The sequence below is a fragment of the Ambystoma mexicanum genome, chromosome 1q, assembly GCF_040938575.1.
Source record: "Ambystoma mexicanum isolate Mex_15411 chromosome 1q, UKY_AmexF1_1, whole genome shotgun sequence".
NCBI lineage: Eukaryota > Metazoa > Chordata > Amphibia > Caudata > Ambystomatidae > Ambystoma > Ambystoma mexicanum.
Window position 1 is genome coordinate 1,393,969,323 of NC_090922.1, and position 16,523 is coordinate 1,393,985,845.

General features: G+C 48.2%; 1 protein-coding gene across 2 annotated transcripts in view; it reads right to left on the bottom strand.

Moving 5' to 3' along the window:
- The window catches only part of LOC138548087 (cytochrome P450 4B1-like), an 880,410-nt gene extending 864,129 nt beyond the window's left edge, over window positions 1–16,281 (bottom strand). For both annotated transcript variants that reach the window (XM_069642254.1, XM_069642255.1), the window contains exon 1: window positions 16,046–16,281. In XM_069642254.1, the coding sequence (XP_069498355.1) occupies window positions 16,046–16,240 (195 nt within the window). In that variant the 5' untranslated portion in view covers window positions 16,241–16,281. The remainder of the gene's footprint in view (window positions 1–16,045) is intronic.
- Window positions 16,282–16,523: the final 242 nt, after the last annotated feature.

Consider the following 16,523-nt stretch of genomic DNA (forward strand, 5'->3'; position numbering starts at 1 on the left):
TAGGCCCTCAGAGGGACCTGAGTCTAAAGATTTGGGAGAATTTGGGAGGTGTTATGATGCGTGTGTGATTTCAGCCATTATAGTTATGTGAGGGTGGCCAAGACCCTGGTAGTCACCCCTGTCTAATACAGTATGCATGGGCACAGCGGAGGTATACAATGGACTAAAGAGGGGGATTGTGTTTAAAGAGATAGAGTTCTGTGGGAAGCTACAGTTGAAATTTTTGACATTAAAAGTAACTTCATTCTTGTGGCAGAGGTGATGTGCAATAGTGTTTGTGTTGTATGTGAGTGCAGGGTGTGTGGAGTGAGACTGTGTCTTCTGCTAAGTTGCGAAGGTGCGGTGTGCGAGAGGAGAAATGGGTTAGCTGTATAAACAACAATGTCTACTTCCTGGGTTCCGTCTATGTACAAGGAGCAGTGCTATGTTTCACAGGCGATCTAAGCGCCCGATGAACGGATACCGTCTATGCAGACCGATATCATTAAAGTAACTTGTTCGGCTGTTGGGAAGATATTGCATGGATCTTGTCTTCTCGGGCAGGTGCCTTCTGCTTTAAACAAGTTGTTCTTTATTTTACCACAAAGTGCTGCAAGCCTTAGAGACCTTGGAAGGGGTTATCATTTGGGATAGTTGCCAATGTATTGCTCAAGGTGAACTTGGAGGCGGGTGCTTATCCTGTGATATTGGCCCTTCACAGGTCTATGAGGCAAAAGCAATATCCCATGGCTAGTTGCAGCGGTCAATGACATTAGTAATGCTCTACATGAAAACAATATTATTCTTCTGCCGGTATTATGAAAATTCTTACCATGGTCCATATTTTCCACCTATCAAACATCTTCATATACATAATGTTCTAAGGGTTTTCAGCCGCCTCCTGCACTATTAGGGTGATCAGATGGCTCAATAACACTTTCTTTTAAATGCAGCTAACATGTGCATTCTGGGAGGTCTAGTTTGAGTTTACTTGTTTGCACTAAATTAGACTAGAGCTCCTGTAACCAATGATTTGGTAAAGCAAAGCTCAAGGTGTCATTGAGTCAGCTAGATGCTGCATGCACGTTTACAAATATTTACACAATAAATGCACACAAATTACCCACCCAATCATCTCCACAACAACTACTGCAGAATCTTAGAGGATAGGCTATCAGTTTTTCGTTTCTTAATATATATAGCGCAGGGGTCTACAATCTGCGGCACCCACAATGTTTTGGACTATGACACCCCCTCTGATCCCCCATCATTGGCTACACTGGGTAGGGGTGATAGCAGGTGCAGTCCAAAACATCTGGAGAGCCAAAGGTAGTTTAGACCCCTGACACAGTGCTTCTAAACGCTATTCCCAGATCTAATGGTACTCATTTCATTGACCCCTGAAGGAATGGACCAAAGACATTTTTGCCATCTTCAGGGAGTTGGAACCCCCCCCCCCCAACCCCAACCAATCCTCCAAAAAGATGAAGACTGGTGTAACATTATCCAATCTGCTATGCCGGACAAACTTAACACGCTTCAAAATAAAATCCTAGCCCATCAACAGGCACTCAGCCACCAAATATCTAAACTACGAAATAGCATGGCTGGTGACTCCCCTCCCTTTGCTTTCAAGGAAATGAGCGAACAAGAAGTCATCGCGCAGCTGAAATCAATTAAACCATCCTTCTGTAAGGGGACGCCTGCCCGGATCAACTTATCAAAGATTGTGCCCTTGCCCCGTTCCTTTCAGCATTCATTAATGCCTCCTTTCAGTGAGGCCTTGTCCCTACTGGTCTCAAGGAAGCATGGGTAAGTCCTCTCCTCAAAAAGCCAACACTTGACCCAATTGTCCCAGGGAACTATAGACCCATTACGATGGTCCCATTCCTTTTAAAAATTACTTGACAAGGCACCTTATCAGCAAATCCAAAAATTCCTCAAAGCAAACAACCTGCTCGGCCTCCAGCAAGCGGGATTCGTTCCAGGACACGGCACCGAAACTGCACTCCTAGACCTAAAAAATTAAATGGACGATTTCAGAGATGCAGGCAAACCTGCCCTCCTTCTGCTCCTAGATGTATCCACAGCTTTTGATTTGGTGTATCATAATACCCTTTGCCACCATCTCTCCTCCGCCACCAACATTTCCCCTAAGGCCATTGCTTGGATCACCTCGTTTCACCAGGAAAGCGGTATGAAAGTCTTTTCTGACCTCAGCCTGTGCCCACGCAAGCTTCATTAAAGCATCTCCTGCATCTCACCCACCCTTTATAACCTGTTTACTAGGCCTCTCTTCCACATTCTGGACGCCTTGGGCATCACATACACTAACTATGCTGATGACACGGAGGTCCTCATCCCCCTCATCGGCGACTATGAGATGGATATGGCCACCCTTAAGTCCATATATTCCACCATCCAAACCATGCATCGCAGAAAACTGGTTATGCTTTAACGGTGAAAAAAACAAACTTCTGCTAATTGGATCTCCTGCCACCCTCAAGAAACTAGACAAACAATACAGCTCTTTTACGATTGACAACATACCAATCCCTATATCACAAGCTGGAAAGACCCTGACCTTTCTATGAACAGGCAGGTCAATGCCATTGCATCGGCCTCAGCCTAACACTCTAAACTTATTAACGCAGCCAGACCCTTTCTGTCAGAACAGAGCTGTCTCACTATTGCAAGAGCAATAATTGGATCTCGGCTGGATTATAGCAATGCCCTCTTTTTGGAGACATCTGCTAAAAACATCACCAAATTCCAGACTGTCCAGAATAATGCCCTTAGGGCTGCCAAGAGGGAACATATTTCTGAAACCAGGAAGCAGGTTCACTGGCCATTAAAGAGAGGATAGTCTTTAAAAGTCTTGCCTTAACGCACAAATGTGTTCATAACCTGGCACCACTGTAGCTGGCTCGAAGTGTTGTCAAGCCTGTTTCAGCCACACCCACAAGAATTGCCTATTCTTGTGATGCTGGAAATGAATCGGAGGGACAGGGCCTCCGTATCCTTGTCCTTTACTGCCTTTTATCATGTGTTCTGTCGTGTTTTCCACGCAGGAGTTCATGTGGGACTCCTGGCGGTGCAGCTCTCTCTTTTGGTTTTGGTGAAAAGACCCATGGGTTACCCTCATGGCACCCATGGATGGAGGTACAACCCTGTGCCCCTAGTGTATGTTTATGGCCACCTGTGTGTGGCCCACAGAGCAGTGTATGGGCTGGTGGCACCTCTGTGCTGAATTGACTGGTGCCCTGAGCGTCCTCCATTTTGGGATGCCCAGGCCCCGTCATTGGAATCAGTAGATTCCTGATGGAGACAAGATGGCCCCGGTGGCCTCTTGCCATCGATCGCCTATTACCTTGATCTTCCCGAAGTCCCGGGAAGCCCTGACTCTGTCCCTTCCCCCTGACTGGCTGTTTGGTGGAAGTTCCATATATGGTAGTGTGGGGAAGTGCCGACCATACTGGCTGGAGCCTTCCCAACGACCGTATGTTGTGGGTACGCCTGTGGGTGGGACCTGGGTGAATGGAGTGTGTGACGAATATGCACTTCTTGTTGTGGATGTCTAGTTTATGGTGTTTGACACAATGACTGAGACAGCCCTGCCCGAAACTGGTATGAATGCAGTGTGGAGTGTTAAATGGCTGGGTACTTGTCCCAATATACATAACTTGTTGTGAGTGTCTGGAGAGAAGTGAGTGGCCTGAATGCACTATACACCTGATTGTCTGCCTGCCTGCATGAATGCCTGTTAGGCAGATACCTGTGCAGTTCCCTTAGGGACCACTGCAAAAAGTTTAAGACTACAGGTGTTTGCAGTTAACCCAACTGGTAGCAGTCTGTACCACCCAGATTTACCTGGTAGCTGTGGCTGAGCAGTCAGACTTCTCTCAAGAAGAGTTAGGCAGTATACAGAGTATACACAATAGGGCTAAAAATAAAGTAGCACAAGCAAACACTGACCAGAGCTTTGGTATAAAAGTATATAACTATTTATTTAAAAACACACTTGTAAAAATACACTGGCACTAATATGTCAAGCAAGTTCAAACACAGTCACTAGAAATATACACCTCCCTAATTAATTATCTGACAAGTCTAGGTTAATACACCACTTATTTAGCAAAACAGAGGTGAGCGCGTAACCATAGATGGCACTCCAATAATTATTTAAAAAGGGAGAGAAAAGGCAGAAATAAGAAAAAAACACAACACCAACACTTTTAAAGAACCACAACAAGTCAAGAAAGGCAGGGTCTACTGTAGAGCAAAAAGTTCATAGGCCAGGCCCACTCTTGGAGAGAGCAAGGCAGAATGTGCCCAAGATCACACAGTGGAAATGCACTAAATGTCTTTGAAGGAAAGTCAAAAAGAGGTTGGATCAAGTTAGAAAGGTAATGTTAACAGGTCCGAGGTCACCCCAGGATAGAGAGTCAAGGATTTACGGGACACCTTGGACAGTCTGTTGCAAGGGAGACCAGGCAGGACACAGTACCTGAAATGGTGAGAAAGCTCCAGCGGGGGCAGTTGTTCCTGGCAGTGGGTGCAAGTCGGTGCTTCGTCCAGGGGAAGAGAAGATCTCGACATGGAGGAAAGCTGGAGATCGTTGCACTGCCAGGGAAGAAACCAGCCGCGGAGTTTTCCGGTTAAAAAGGTACTACCCTTTTATTCGCGGGAGTGGTGAAGCGTGGCTATTCGGCCGCCGGGGTGCTTGGCACGGCGATTCGACCACGAGACGATCCAGGAAGGCGAAAAGGACGAACTGGTTGGTCCCACCAGCTCAAGGGGAAGAAGACTCTCCTGGAAGAAGATGTTCTTTGTCGTCGGGAAAGTGGTGAGTTTTGTACAGCAGCGCTCCACCGGTGGTGTCGTCGTTGTAGATGGCTCAACTTCTCCCCTCTTCAGATTCTTTAGGTCCTGTGGCGACCTCTGAAGTTCCAGTCCCCAAAGCCCTGCTTTTATGCAGCAAAACCCCCATTCATCAGCCTAGCTGTCAATCAAACATGCTAAGTGGTGAGCCGGGCGGCTCACCACTGGGCCAATCATACAAGAGTGCGACTTGAGTTGCCAAGGCAACTCAGTCCAGGGTGCCTATTCCCCCCTCCCACACATCCTGTAGACACAGACAGAGTGGCACCACTTTTGGAGGCTTCTGTGCAGAAGCCCGCCAAAAGTGGAAGAAAGGGCTCGATTGGGTTAGGGTTTCAGAGGCAAAAACAAACGCCATTTTAAAACCGAGTCCTGGCAAAAAGACCCAACCGGGGAATGAATATTAAATAAATAACCCGGCGGTATCTTTAACATTGCACCAAAAAAGTGGTGCGTTTAAAATGAATGGGAAAATCCCATAGGAAATATTCCAGTGGAATATTTTGTGTGGTAACCACTGCCACCAGCCAGAAACTCGACAAGGGGGGACTGGACAGTGCCCCCTTGAAAAACAGACCCAGGGGCAATCAAATTACCCCTACCAGTACTTCCACAATATGATGGTTTGTACTGGTTCTGTTTACAATTTAAGACTAATAAAGTCAATGGTGACTTTACATGCCCTGGGAGACAGTAGTCAGTCCCAGGGTATGGAGTCTATGTTTGGGGGTCACTATGACACCCCTGTGTTACTGCACTGAGGGTGCTGTGGAACACACATACCAAAAACACATGAAGCCCTATGGAGTAAAAGACCCCATAGCCCATAAAACACATTACAAAGTCAAAGGAAATTCTCAAACCATGCCTAAGAGTGGGAGAAAAAGAGTCTCACTCTTAGCAGGAGAAAAAAATAAACCCCAAAAATCTAGCAAATCTGCTGGGGGACTCACTAGGTTTGGTGAAATTAGCCTAAACAGAGAATTCTCCCTAACAATGCCCTTCACAGTGATTGGATGGTTTAGTATGAGCCAGCGGAATGAATGGGAGATCAACAGTATATCTGGGGGCCTGTTCACTGCTAGAATTTGTGTTCAGAAGCTTTAGTCCACTACAAGTAACTGGAGTAAAACTGAAGCTTAACCTTCAAGACCTACTGGAAGAGAAGAATTGCTGTTGCCCTTCTTCATCAATCAGAAAGCTGCTGTGTCTCCAAGGACTGACCCAGAGAGGACCTGATAAGGTGCCCTCTTCCCGAGCTACGAGGGACCATCGTGCACCAGCTGATCTTTGCCAAATCTCCCTGGTAGACAGACCTATGACAGGCTGCCGACCAGGGACGGGGACTGCTGCGGAAACCCAAAGAGAAGCGCCCGGACTGTTGTCCGCCATCATCGACGACCGGCGTGGCTGACCGGAGCTGCCGTGCTCCCGTTGCCTAAGAACTTTCGATTCACGGACACGCTCGGATGCACCGCCGCCCGCCTTATCCTGCCGGAGAAGGCCAGGCCATCGACACGCCGAGGAGCATCCGCCGGTGGGTTTCCCGCCACCCCAAGACCACAGAGACGCAGACGACTCAACTCCCCTTGCTGGGCCACAGTTCTTCAAACTGTTTGCAGTCCTGAACTATCACCACAGAGATGCCCAGCACGCTTCTTCCTTGCAGGACGTTTACGCTTCCTCGTCGACGAGCACCGCTAGGAAAGAAACTGCTACTTCACCGTCGTAGCTCACCCTGTTCTCCGTCGGACGTTCGATGACCCTTGACTCCTGCCTTAAAGGGAGGGCCCTCAAGAAGGGCCATCGATTCCCCGACAAGGAACGCTACAACGCCAGGTACTTTGGGGTTGCAGAATTATTGGAAAGTCTCTTGTGAAAAATATATGGACTGGGCTTGTGATATATATTTATCCTACAGGTTGCCCAGGTGGGGCGATCTCCACACAGAACTGTGTCTAGGTATCGGGTCCAGTATTCTGCCAATTGTTCTAAACAACTGCTTTCCTCTTACATCTATTGTTGGTTTCCATTACAAACTGATTTGTGTGCTATTTAACCGTACAGTTGATGCACTTTAAAGAGATCTAATAGTAATTGTGGTACCACGTAGAACTGTATATTTGCCATTATAGATAACCGAGTACAAAGTGAGTTATCGTGATATTGTACATAACCTTGAATATTAAAAACTGTGTTTTAACTAATACAGTGTACGGACATTCCTTTGTGGGTGCTTGGGGACTACACTATACTTAAGAACCAGCCTGTGTCACCTCCTGAGAAGCTAAAAGCTTTTTTCTTCTATAAAAAAGAAATGATCCTTGCTAAACAAACTTCCTACAACCTCTGCATCTCCCAAGCTAAATCCAACACCAAAGAGCTTTTTGCTATTCTGAAAGAGGTAGAATCCCCTATCCCAACTCCAGACTCCTGCCTCAAGGACAAAAACTGGTGCACGGGCATACAAAATGCTCTGGCCAATAAAATTACAACCTTACAAACTAAGATCAATAACAAAAAAGACACTCTTCTTAACACCTCGAAATCCAGCTACAATAAATACAATAGCACCGCTACCAATCTTGACTCCAACCTATGAAGCCATCCTCCACTTTAACTTTCACAAAGTATCCACTAAAGAGGTTGAAAAAGTCATCCTTACTCTTAAAACTTCAAACTGCCATGGTGACTTATGCCCAGCGCAACTCATAAAAGATGCAGCTCGTGAACTCTCCCCTTTCATTACCAAACTTATAAATGCATCCTTCACCTCAGGTATCATACCCAATAACCTGAAACAATCCTGGGTCCTCCCACTCCTCAAAAAACAAAACTTAGATCCCTCCATCCCCACCAACTACCGTCCTATCACCACAGTGCCATTCCAACTTAAAATCCTTGATAAAATAGCATACCTACAAATCCAACACTACCATGAATACAATAACCTCCTAGGAGTCCGACAGTCAGGTTTCAGACCCCAACATGGAACTGAGACCACGCTTGTAGCCCTCAAGGCACAAATTGATGAGTTGAGAGACGAGGGCAAGACGGCACTACTGCTGCTCCTTGATCTCTCAGCAGCATTCGATTTGATCGACCATGAGATCCTCTGCAAGCACTTAGAGACGGCAGCCCATTTCTCCCAAGAGGCAATTGACTGGATTCAGTCCTTTCTCAACAACAGAACAATGTGAGTCTTGTCCCCGTTAGCAGCTGTGGACCCAATACCTATAACTTGCGGTGTGCCACAGGGCTCCTGCGTCTCGCCCACTTTGTACATCTTTACAAAGCCCCTTTTCGATGATCTTGACGGTCTGGGTATCACCGACACGAACTATGCCGATGATACCCAGATCCTCATCCCGTTGATGGGGGATTATGACAAGGATTTGGCCTTTGTAAAGAGAGTGTACCTCATCATCCAGGCATGGATGGCCTCCCATCGTCAATGCCTGAATTATGACAAAACGAACTCCTCATCTTGGGCACAACAGCTAACCTCAACAAACTTGGCCAGAACTACTCTTCATTCGAAATTGAAATAATACCATTGCCGTGGCTAAGGAGGTAAAAACCCTTGGCTTCCAGTTAGACTCTACACTAACATTCAAAAAGCAAGTAAACGCTATGGCTTCCGCCACATCCTATACTTGCAAACTCATCAGAGCAGCCAAACCTTTCCTCTCCTCCAATAATTGCATTACCCTAGCTAGACCTTTGATCCTGTCCAAGTTGGACTATTGCAATGCCCTATACGTAGGCAGTAACAAATACATCACAAACTAGATTCAAATCTTGCAAAATAATGCCTTAGGAGCAGCCCTCAGTCTCCCAAAGAAAGCCAGAAGATCTGTCAACTGGCTCTCCACGACAGACAAGATCTTCCTTAAATCTGTCTCTCTGATCCACAAATGTCTCCACCTCTCTGCTCCTCTTTACCTGACAAAGAGATTTACCAGACAAGTTTCCTGCCGCCCCTCCAGAAAGGTCAACTCAAACCTCCTATTGGTGCTGAGATTCAAACGGGGAGTAGCTTTCCCGTCAAAGCAGCACAACATTGGAACTCTCTACCGCCACCCCTAAGGGAAGACCTTCCTTACATATAATTTAGATCCAATCTTATCCACTGATCAAGGAACACGACAACTAACGTACTTGCTCTTCTCACCTACTCTATATGCTTAGCTATAATTTGTAAATTTTGTATATTATACTTTCTGTAAATATGTTTTATTGTATCTGTTCTCAATGATGCGGATGTGTCTAGTACTGTAACCAAAGCTGGACTTCATCCATTTCGCCATGTGTAACCTAAACTATACAATCCTCTTGTTGCTCTTGCGCCCTGCAACCCCTGGGTTAGGTGTGCATTACAAATAATAAAAACAAACAAAAGCAAACTAGGCCGTGATTGCTCGTCCATTGCTACCACAATAGAGAATCTTGGCTGGGGTCCTCTGTGCCTCGCCTCTACCAAATAGAGAGCAGAAGTACAGACACCCCCCTCCGGTCTTTACACTGGTGGCAGCGGTGGGATGCTTGTGGTTTTAAGAATCAGTGCATAACCGTGCCACTTACAAGGATATCTGCACTTTGTTAAATTGAGGTTAGTTGTGTACAAGATAACTGCATTACAAGCAATGGAATCTATTGCGAATGGTAAACCAGAACATTATGGTCCCCTTTAAGCTGGCTAGGTTGGCTGACAAGTGGGTCTCCCACCGGGTGTCCCCTAAGGACTCCAGTGGCAAGGACAAGGACAAAGAAAAGGGGACCTCTCAGAAAGCTGAGGAGGCCCAGAAGCAATCACAGTCGGGTAGACCAAAACCTTCCTCTCCTAAAACCCACACACCTAGTGGGGATAAGTCTGTTGTGGGTGGGAGTATGGGTAGTGGTCCGCCTGTTGCAAAGCAGGGTCCCAGTGGTTCCAGTACCATACCCCACATTCCCGGCACTTGTTGGGATAGTGGGACTCTGGATCACTGAAGGGGTGACCCCAAGTGTAAGGGTAAGGCACTTGGAGTCCAGGCTGTCAGCCTGACCTACCCCTACTCCATACCTGAAGTGGAGGCCACTGTCCTCCCCTCCTCTACTGCGATCAGCTTTGGTCCTCCTGTAGAGATTTCCTTAGTGTCCCTTGGGGCCTGGGACCAGTACGCAGAAGTACTGGCAACTATCCCACAGAACACCCGTAGGTTTTTGAGAAGTGTCCCTTGAATGGCCAGTCTTCTACTAGTTTGAGAGACACTGGGGCAAGCATGACAGAGGTGGACAGGACCCTGCTCAAGCCAGAGGACTATTTAGGTGCTCCTCTGAGAACCACCAGGTTAGCTGGTGGGCCTCCGAAATTATCGCCTGTAGCCTTAGTCAACATTACGATTGGAGACAAAACAGCAAAGCTTCCGGTCCTGGTTCAGGACAACATGCCTGCGAACCAATTGTTAGGAAACGATTTGGTCGAGTTGGGGATGATCACGGTTGGTCTACCCATGCCTGCTGGGGCGGTCACCCGATCGCAGGTCACACAGGATTTGGCTGCGAGCCCGGTATCCTTGCCGACGGGGAAACCCAAGGCACGAAGGAAACGGAAGAGTAAGAAGGCCACCTCTGTGGAGTGGACTCCTGCTCTTCCTGCTGTGCCGACAGCACCGAATGGGATCCATGCTCCAGACGTTGGTGGTACCCCAGGTTTACAGGCCCTTCCTGCTGCAGTTGGCGAATGAGGTGCCCTTAGCTGGTCATCTTTGTGCCAAGTAGGCTAAGCAGAGGCTCTCTGCCCATTTCTACTGGCCCCGGATGGGAGTAGAAGTGGAGTCCACCTGCAGGACTTGCGCAACTTGTCAGTTGTCTGGCAAGACTGGAGGCAGCGTCATTGCCCCACTGCAGCCATTGCCAGTGGTTGGCACCCTGTTTGAGATGGTGGGCATTGAAATTGTCGGTCCCCTTGACCCTCCCACTTCAGGAGGACATTGGTTCATCCTCGTCTTGGTTGAGCATGCCACCAGGTACCCTGAGGCTATACCCCTTCGGACTGTTACTGCCAAGGTGGTTGCCAGGGCTCTCCTGGGCATTTTTACCCATGAGGGATTCCCTAAGGAGGTTGTCTCTGACAGAGGATCCAACTTCATGTCTAGTTACATGAATCCATGTGGAAAGAGTGCGGGGTAACCTACAAGTTCTCCACTTCTTGCCAAGTGCAGACCAACAGTCGGGTTGAGAGATTTAATAAAACTCTCAAGGGCATGCTAGGCGCTTTGGAAGAGCCCCTAAGGAGGAAATGGGATCTCCTCATGCCATGGCTGCTGTTCGCTTACAGAGAGATACCTCACGAGGGTGTTGGTTTCAGCCCCTTTGAGTTACTCTTTGGACATCCCGTGAGGGGGGCCCCTGGCCTTGAACAGAGAAGGTTTGGAGGCCACCACTCCAGGTCCCGCCAAACAAGTGGGGGACTATGTTTTAGGCCTCAGATAGAGGATGACACAGATGATGTGTCGGGCAACAGAAAATGTCACGGACAGCCAGGAATTGAACAAGTATTGGCATGACCTTAAAGCCTCACAAGTGGATTGGACTACGGGACAGGAAATCCTTGTGATGGAGCCTACCAAGCCTAGAGCTTTGGCAGACAAGTAGACTGGACACTTCAGGATCATCTCCAAGATGGGCGAAGTCAATTATCTGGTTACATGGGAGTCCCTGGGGGTAGCCCCTCAGGTATTCCATGTTAACAGGCTCAAGACTTTCCACAGGCGAGCAGAAGTCTCATGTCTCTTTCTAGCTTCAGAGCAAGAAGAGGATGAGAGTGAGCCCCTTCCTGATTTGCTGCATTGCAACCCTCAGGATGGCAAAGTGGAGGGAGTTCATCCCTCTCCCGATCTGACGACAGAGCAGCGGAGGGACTGCAGGACTTTGCTCTGGCAGTATGCCTCTCTGTTTTCACTGACACCAGGCCTTACACTGTGGTGTAGGCACGAAATTGACACTGGTGACAGTGTGCCTGTCAAAAGCAGGTGCTACCGTATGTCAGATACCGTTAAGAACCACATCCATGCTGAGGTCGCCAAGATGTTGGATCTGGGTTTTATTGAACCCTCAACCAGTCCCTGGTCCAGTCCAGTGATCCTTGTCCCCAATCCGAGTAGTTCCCAGGCAGCTACCAATGATTGGAGGTTCTGTGTTGACTACCGAGGAGTCAATGCCGTCACCAAAACTGACGCGCACCCATTGCCCAGGGCTGATGAGCATGTGGACGCCATAGGTGCTGCATAATTTGTAAGCACCTTTGACCTTACCTCAGGCTATTGGAAAATAGCTCTGACGGACCATGCCAAGGAAAAGATGGCATTCTCAACACCTGAGGGACTCTACCAGTTTAGGGACATGCCTTTTGGGTTGAAGAATGCCTCTGCCACCTTCCAAAGATTGGTCAATCATGCGCTCAGTGGGCTGGAGGCCTTTTGTGTGGCCTACTTAGACGACATTGCCATCTACAGTTCCACCTGGGAAGAGCATCTGACACATCTGGATATGGTGTTGCAGGCCTTGAAAAGGGCTAACCTCACTATCAAGGCCACCAAGTGCCAGATAGCTCAGGAAAAAGTCACATATCTTGGTCATGAGGTAGGAGGGGGTCAAATCCACCCTCTCCCCAGTAAAGTACAGGATGTACATGACTGGGACACTCCCACTACTCAAACCCAGGTGAGAGCCTTTTTGGGCCTCAATGGGTATTATCACAATTTCATGGCGGACTATGGAACCATATTTGCATCTCTGACAGCTCTGACTTCACCCAAAAATCCTAGGAAGGTTAATTTGACTGAAGACTGTCAGAGGGCCTTTGATGGCTTGAAAGAAAGTCTGTGTCGGGCACCTGTGTTGTGTGTGCCTGACCACAGCAAACCCTTTATCGTCCAGACGGATGCCAGCAACACCGGAATTGGAGCTGTCTTGTCCCAGTTAGATGACAAAGGGAGGGAACATCCTATCATATTCATCAGTAGACAACTCAAGGGTAGAGAACTTAGGTGGGCTACTGTTAAAAAGGAATGTTTTAGCATAGTTTGGAACCTTAGGCGTTTTAGGCCCTACCTTCAAGGTTCAAACAGATCATAAGCCCCTGAAGTGGCTTATGCAGATAAAGCGTGAGAACCCGAAACTGCTCAGGTGGTCCATTAGCTTGCAAGGGCTAGACTTCACCACAGATCACAGACCAGGGAAGAGTCACAGTAATGCAGATGGCCTTTCCAGAAGGTTTGTTGACCGACTGGATGCGGGTGTCTATCTCATGGGAGATTAGGCACCCTAACCTCAGTCTGGGGGGGAGGGGCAACTGTGATGCTGGAAATGCATCGGTGGGACAGGGCCTCCGTATCCTTGTCCTTTACTGCCTTTTATCGTGTGTTCTGTCGTGTTTCCTGCGCAGAAGTTCATGTGGGACTCCTGGCAGTGCAGCTCTCTCTTTTGGTTTTGGTGAACAGACCCATGGGATACCCTTATGGCACCCATGGGTGGAGGTACAACCCTGTGCCCCTAGTGTATGTTTTTGGGCACCTGTGTGTGGCCCGGCCCACATAGCAGGGTACGGGCAGGTGGCCGCTCCGTGCTGAATTGACTGGTGCCCTGAGTGTCCTCCATTTTGGGATGCGCAGGCCCTGTCATTGGAATCAGTAGATTCCTGATGGAGACAAGATGGCCCCGGTGGCCTCTTGCCTTCCATCACCTGTTACCTTGATCTTCCCGGAGTCCCGGGAAGCCCTGACTCTGTCCCTTCCCCCTAACTGGCTGTTGGGTGGAAGTTCCATATATGGTAGTGTGGGAAAGTGCCAACCAGACTGGCTGGAGCCTTCCCAACAACCGTATGTTGTGGGTACGCCTGTGGGTGGGACCTGGGTGAATGGAGGGTGTGACGAATATGCACTTGTTGATGTGGATGTCTAGTTTCTGGTGTTTGACACAATGACTGAGACAGGCCTGCACGAAACTGGTATGAATGCAGTGTGGAGTGTTGAATGGCTGGGTACTTGTCCCAATACACATAACTTGTTGTGAGTGTCTGGAGAGAAGTGAGTGGCCTGAATGCACTATGCACCTGATTGGCTGCCTGCCTGCATGAATGCCCTTCGCAGTGATTGGATGCTTGAGTATGACCCAGCGGAATGAATGGGAGATCAACAGTATATCTGGGGGCCTCTCACTGCTAGGATTCGTGTTCAGAAGCTGAAGTCTACTACGACGAGTAACTGGAGTAAAACTGAAGCTTAACCTTGAAGCCCTGCTGGACGAGAAGAATTGCTGTTGCCCTTCTTCATCAATCTTAAAGCTGCTGTGTCTCCAAGGACTGACCCAGAGAGGACCTGGTAATGCGCCCTCTTCCCGAGCTACGAGGGACCATCGTGCACCAGCAGATCTTTGCCAAAGCTCCCTGGTAGACAGACCTATGATAGGCTACCGACCAGAGATGAGGACTGCTGCAGAATCCCAAGGAGATCTGCCCGGACTGTTGTCTGCCATCGTCGACGACCGCCATCGCCGACCGGAGCCGCCGTGCTCCCATTGCCTAAGAACTTTCGATTCACGGATGCGCTCATCCACACCGCCGCCCACCTTATCCTGCTGGAGAAGGCCAGGCCATCGACGCGCCGAGGAGAATCCTCCGGGTGGTTTCACACCACCCCAAGATCACAGAGACCCTGACGACTCGACGCCCTTGCTGGGCCACAGTTCTTCAAACTCTTTTCGGTCCTGAACTATCGACACCGAGGTTCCCTGCACGCCTCTTCCTTGCAGGACGTTTACGTTTCCCCGTCAATGAGCACCGCTAGGAAAGAAGCTGCCACTTCACCATCGTAGCACACCCTGTTCTCCGTCAGACGTTCGATGACCTGTGACTCCTGCCTTAAAGGGAGAGCACTCAAGAAGGGCCGTCGATTCCCCGACGAGGAACGCTACAACGCCAGGTACTTTGGGGTTGCAGAACTATTGAAAAGTCTCTTGTGAACAATATATGGACTGGGCTTGTGATATATCTTTATTCAACAGGTTGCCCAGGTGGGGGGATCGCCACACAGAACTGTGTCTAGGTATCAGGGCCAGTATTCTGCCAATTGTTCTAACCAACTCCTTTTTCTTATATCTATTGTTGTTTTCCGTTACAAACTGATTTGTGTGCCATTTAACCATACAGTTGATGCACTTTAAAGAGATCTAAAAGTAATTGTGGCACCACGTAGAAATGTATATTTGCCATTATAGATAACCAAGTACAAAGTGAGTTATCATGGTATTGTACATAACTTTGAATATTAATTATATAAAGACTGTGTTTTCAGTAATACAGTGTGTGGACATTCCTTTGTGGGGGCTTGGGGACTACGCTGTACTTAAGAACCAGCCTGCATCACCTCCTGAGAAGCTAGGCCTTCATTGTTTGTCCATTGCTAGCACAATAGAGAATCTTGGCTAGGGTCCTCTGTGCCTCGCCTCTACCATATAGAGAGTAGAAGTACAGACACCCCCCTCCGGTCATTACAATACTAACAGGATATCCATTCCTAAGACCCTGAGAATGCGTGCAGGGGGATCCAGATTCCCAGTCATAGCAGCGACACATTGGAACACACTACCCACTTACGTTAGAAGTATTGAGTCGCATTTAGCCTTCAGGAAAGCAACAAAAACCATGCTGTTTGTCTAAGTAAGTATATTTGGCGTCACTGTCCTATGAAGACTGCATACTCCAGTCTTCTTGCTTTGTAGCTTTCACAGTAACCGTAATGCAAACGAAATGTAACCACCCTTGCGAGGCTACATGTTCATTGTAACAAAGAGCCAAGTATCCCTCTGTAACTATGACAATTTTGTGAAACAGTGCCTTGATGCCCTTGGGCTGCAAGTGCGCTTTACAAATCCAAACAAATAAATAAATAAAGAGGTTTTTCAGTCCTGTCAGATATTCAGATGTGTGAAATACATCCTTGCCATATGTCAGTAGGTATGACTTAACCAGAGAACTTCAAACTCCACCCAGTGGTCATTCAAGCAATTACACAACATACCCCCTTGTCCACGCCCATAGCCCTAGGCTTCAAATGCCATGCACCTGTCCCTACTGCTGCATATCAAGACCCCACCTCCTATGCTTCAAAGGTACGGCCTCTACATACCCCTCCCCTCTCACCTCGTGCACTTGCCCATACAGCCAGTGGCAGGGAGGGCCGGGGAAGCACTGCAGGGCTTTCAGCAGTTCCTTCCTTCTGTGGTGCAGCTGGATGGCCTTGAGAAGCAGGAAGGCCAAGCAGAACACTGCAGCCAGGTGCAAGAGCCTGTACACGTCCACCGCCAGTAGCGTCTCCAGAATCGAGGGCTCCTCCATCACGGCACTTTGCCACTGCGTGTGGGATTCTCTGCTAACATTTCCTTTTTGTTATTGAAACTGTAGTGGAATGTATGCGAAAACTGAGCCTGTATCGCCACCGTGTGGGCAAAAAACAGAGTCACTACGCAGGCTATCTTAGAAAGGAAAGTTCGATTTCTGCTTCGTGCCCAAGAGCCAGGGGAGTACTTATCGTGGCGAGAGTGGGTGGGCTAACTATGCAAAAAGTGATGATATTTTAGTATAGGCGCTAAGAATCACATATTTTATTAGAGTACAGCTA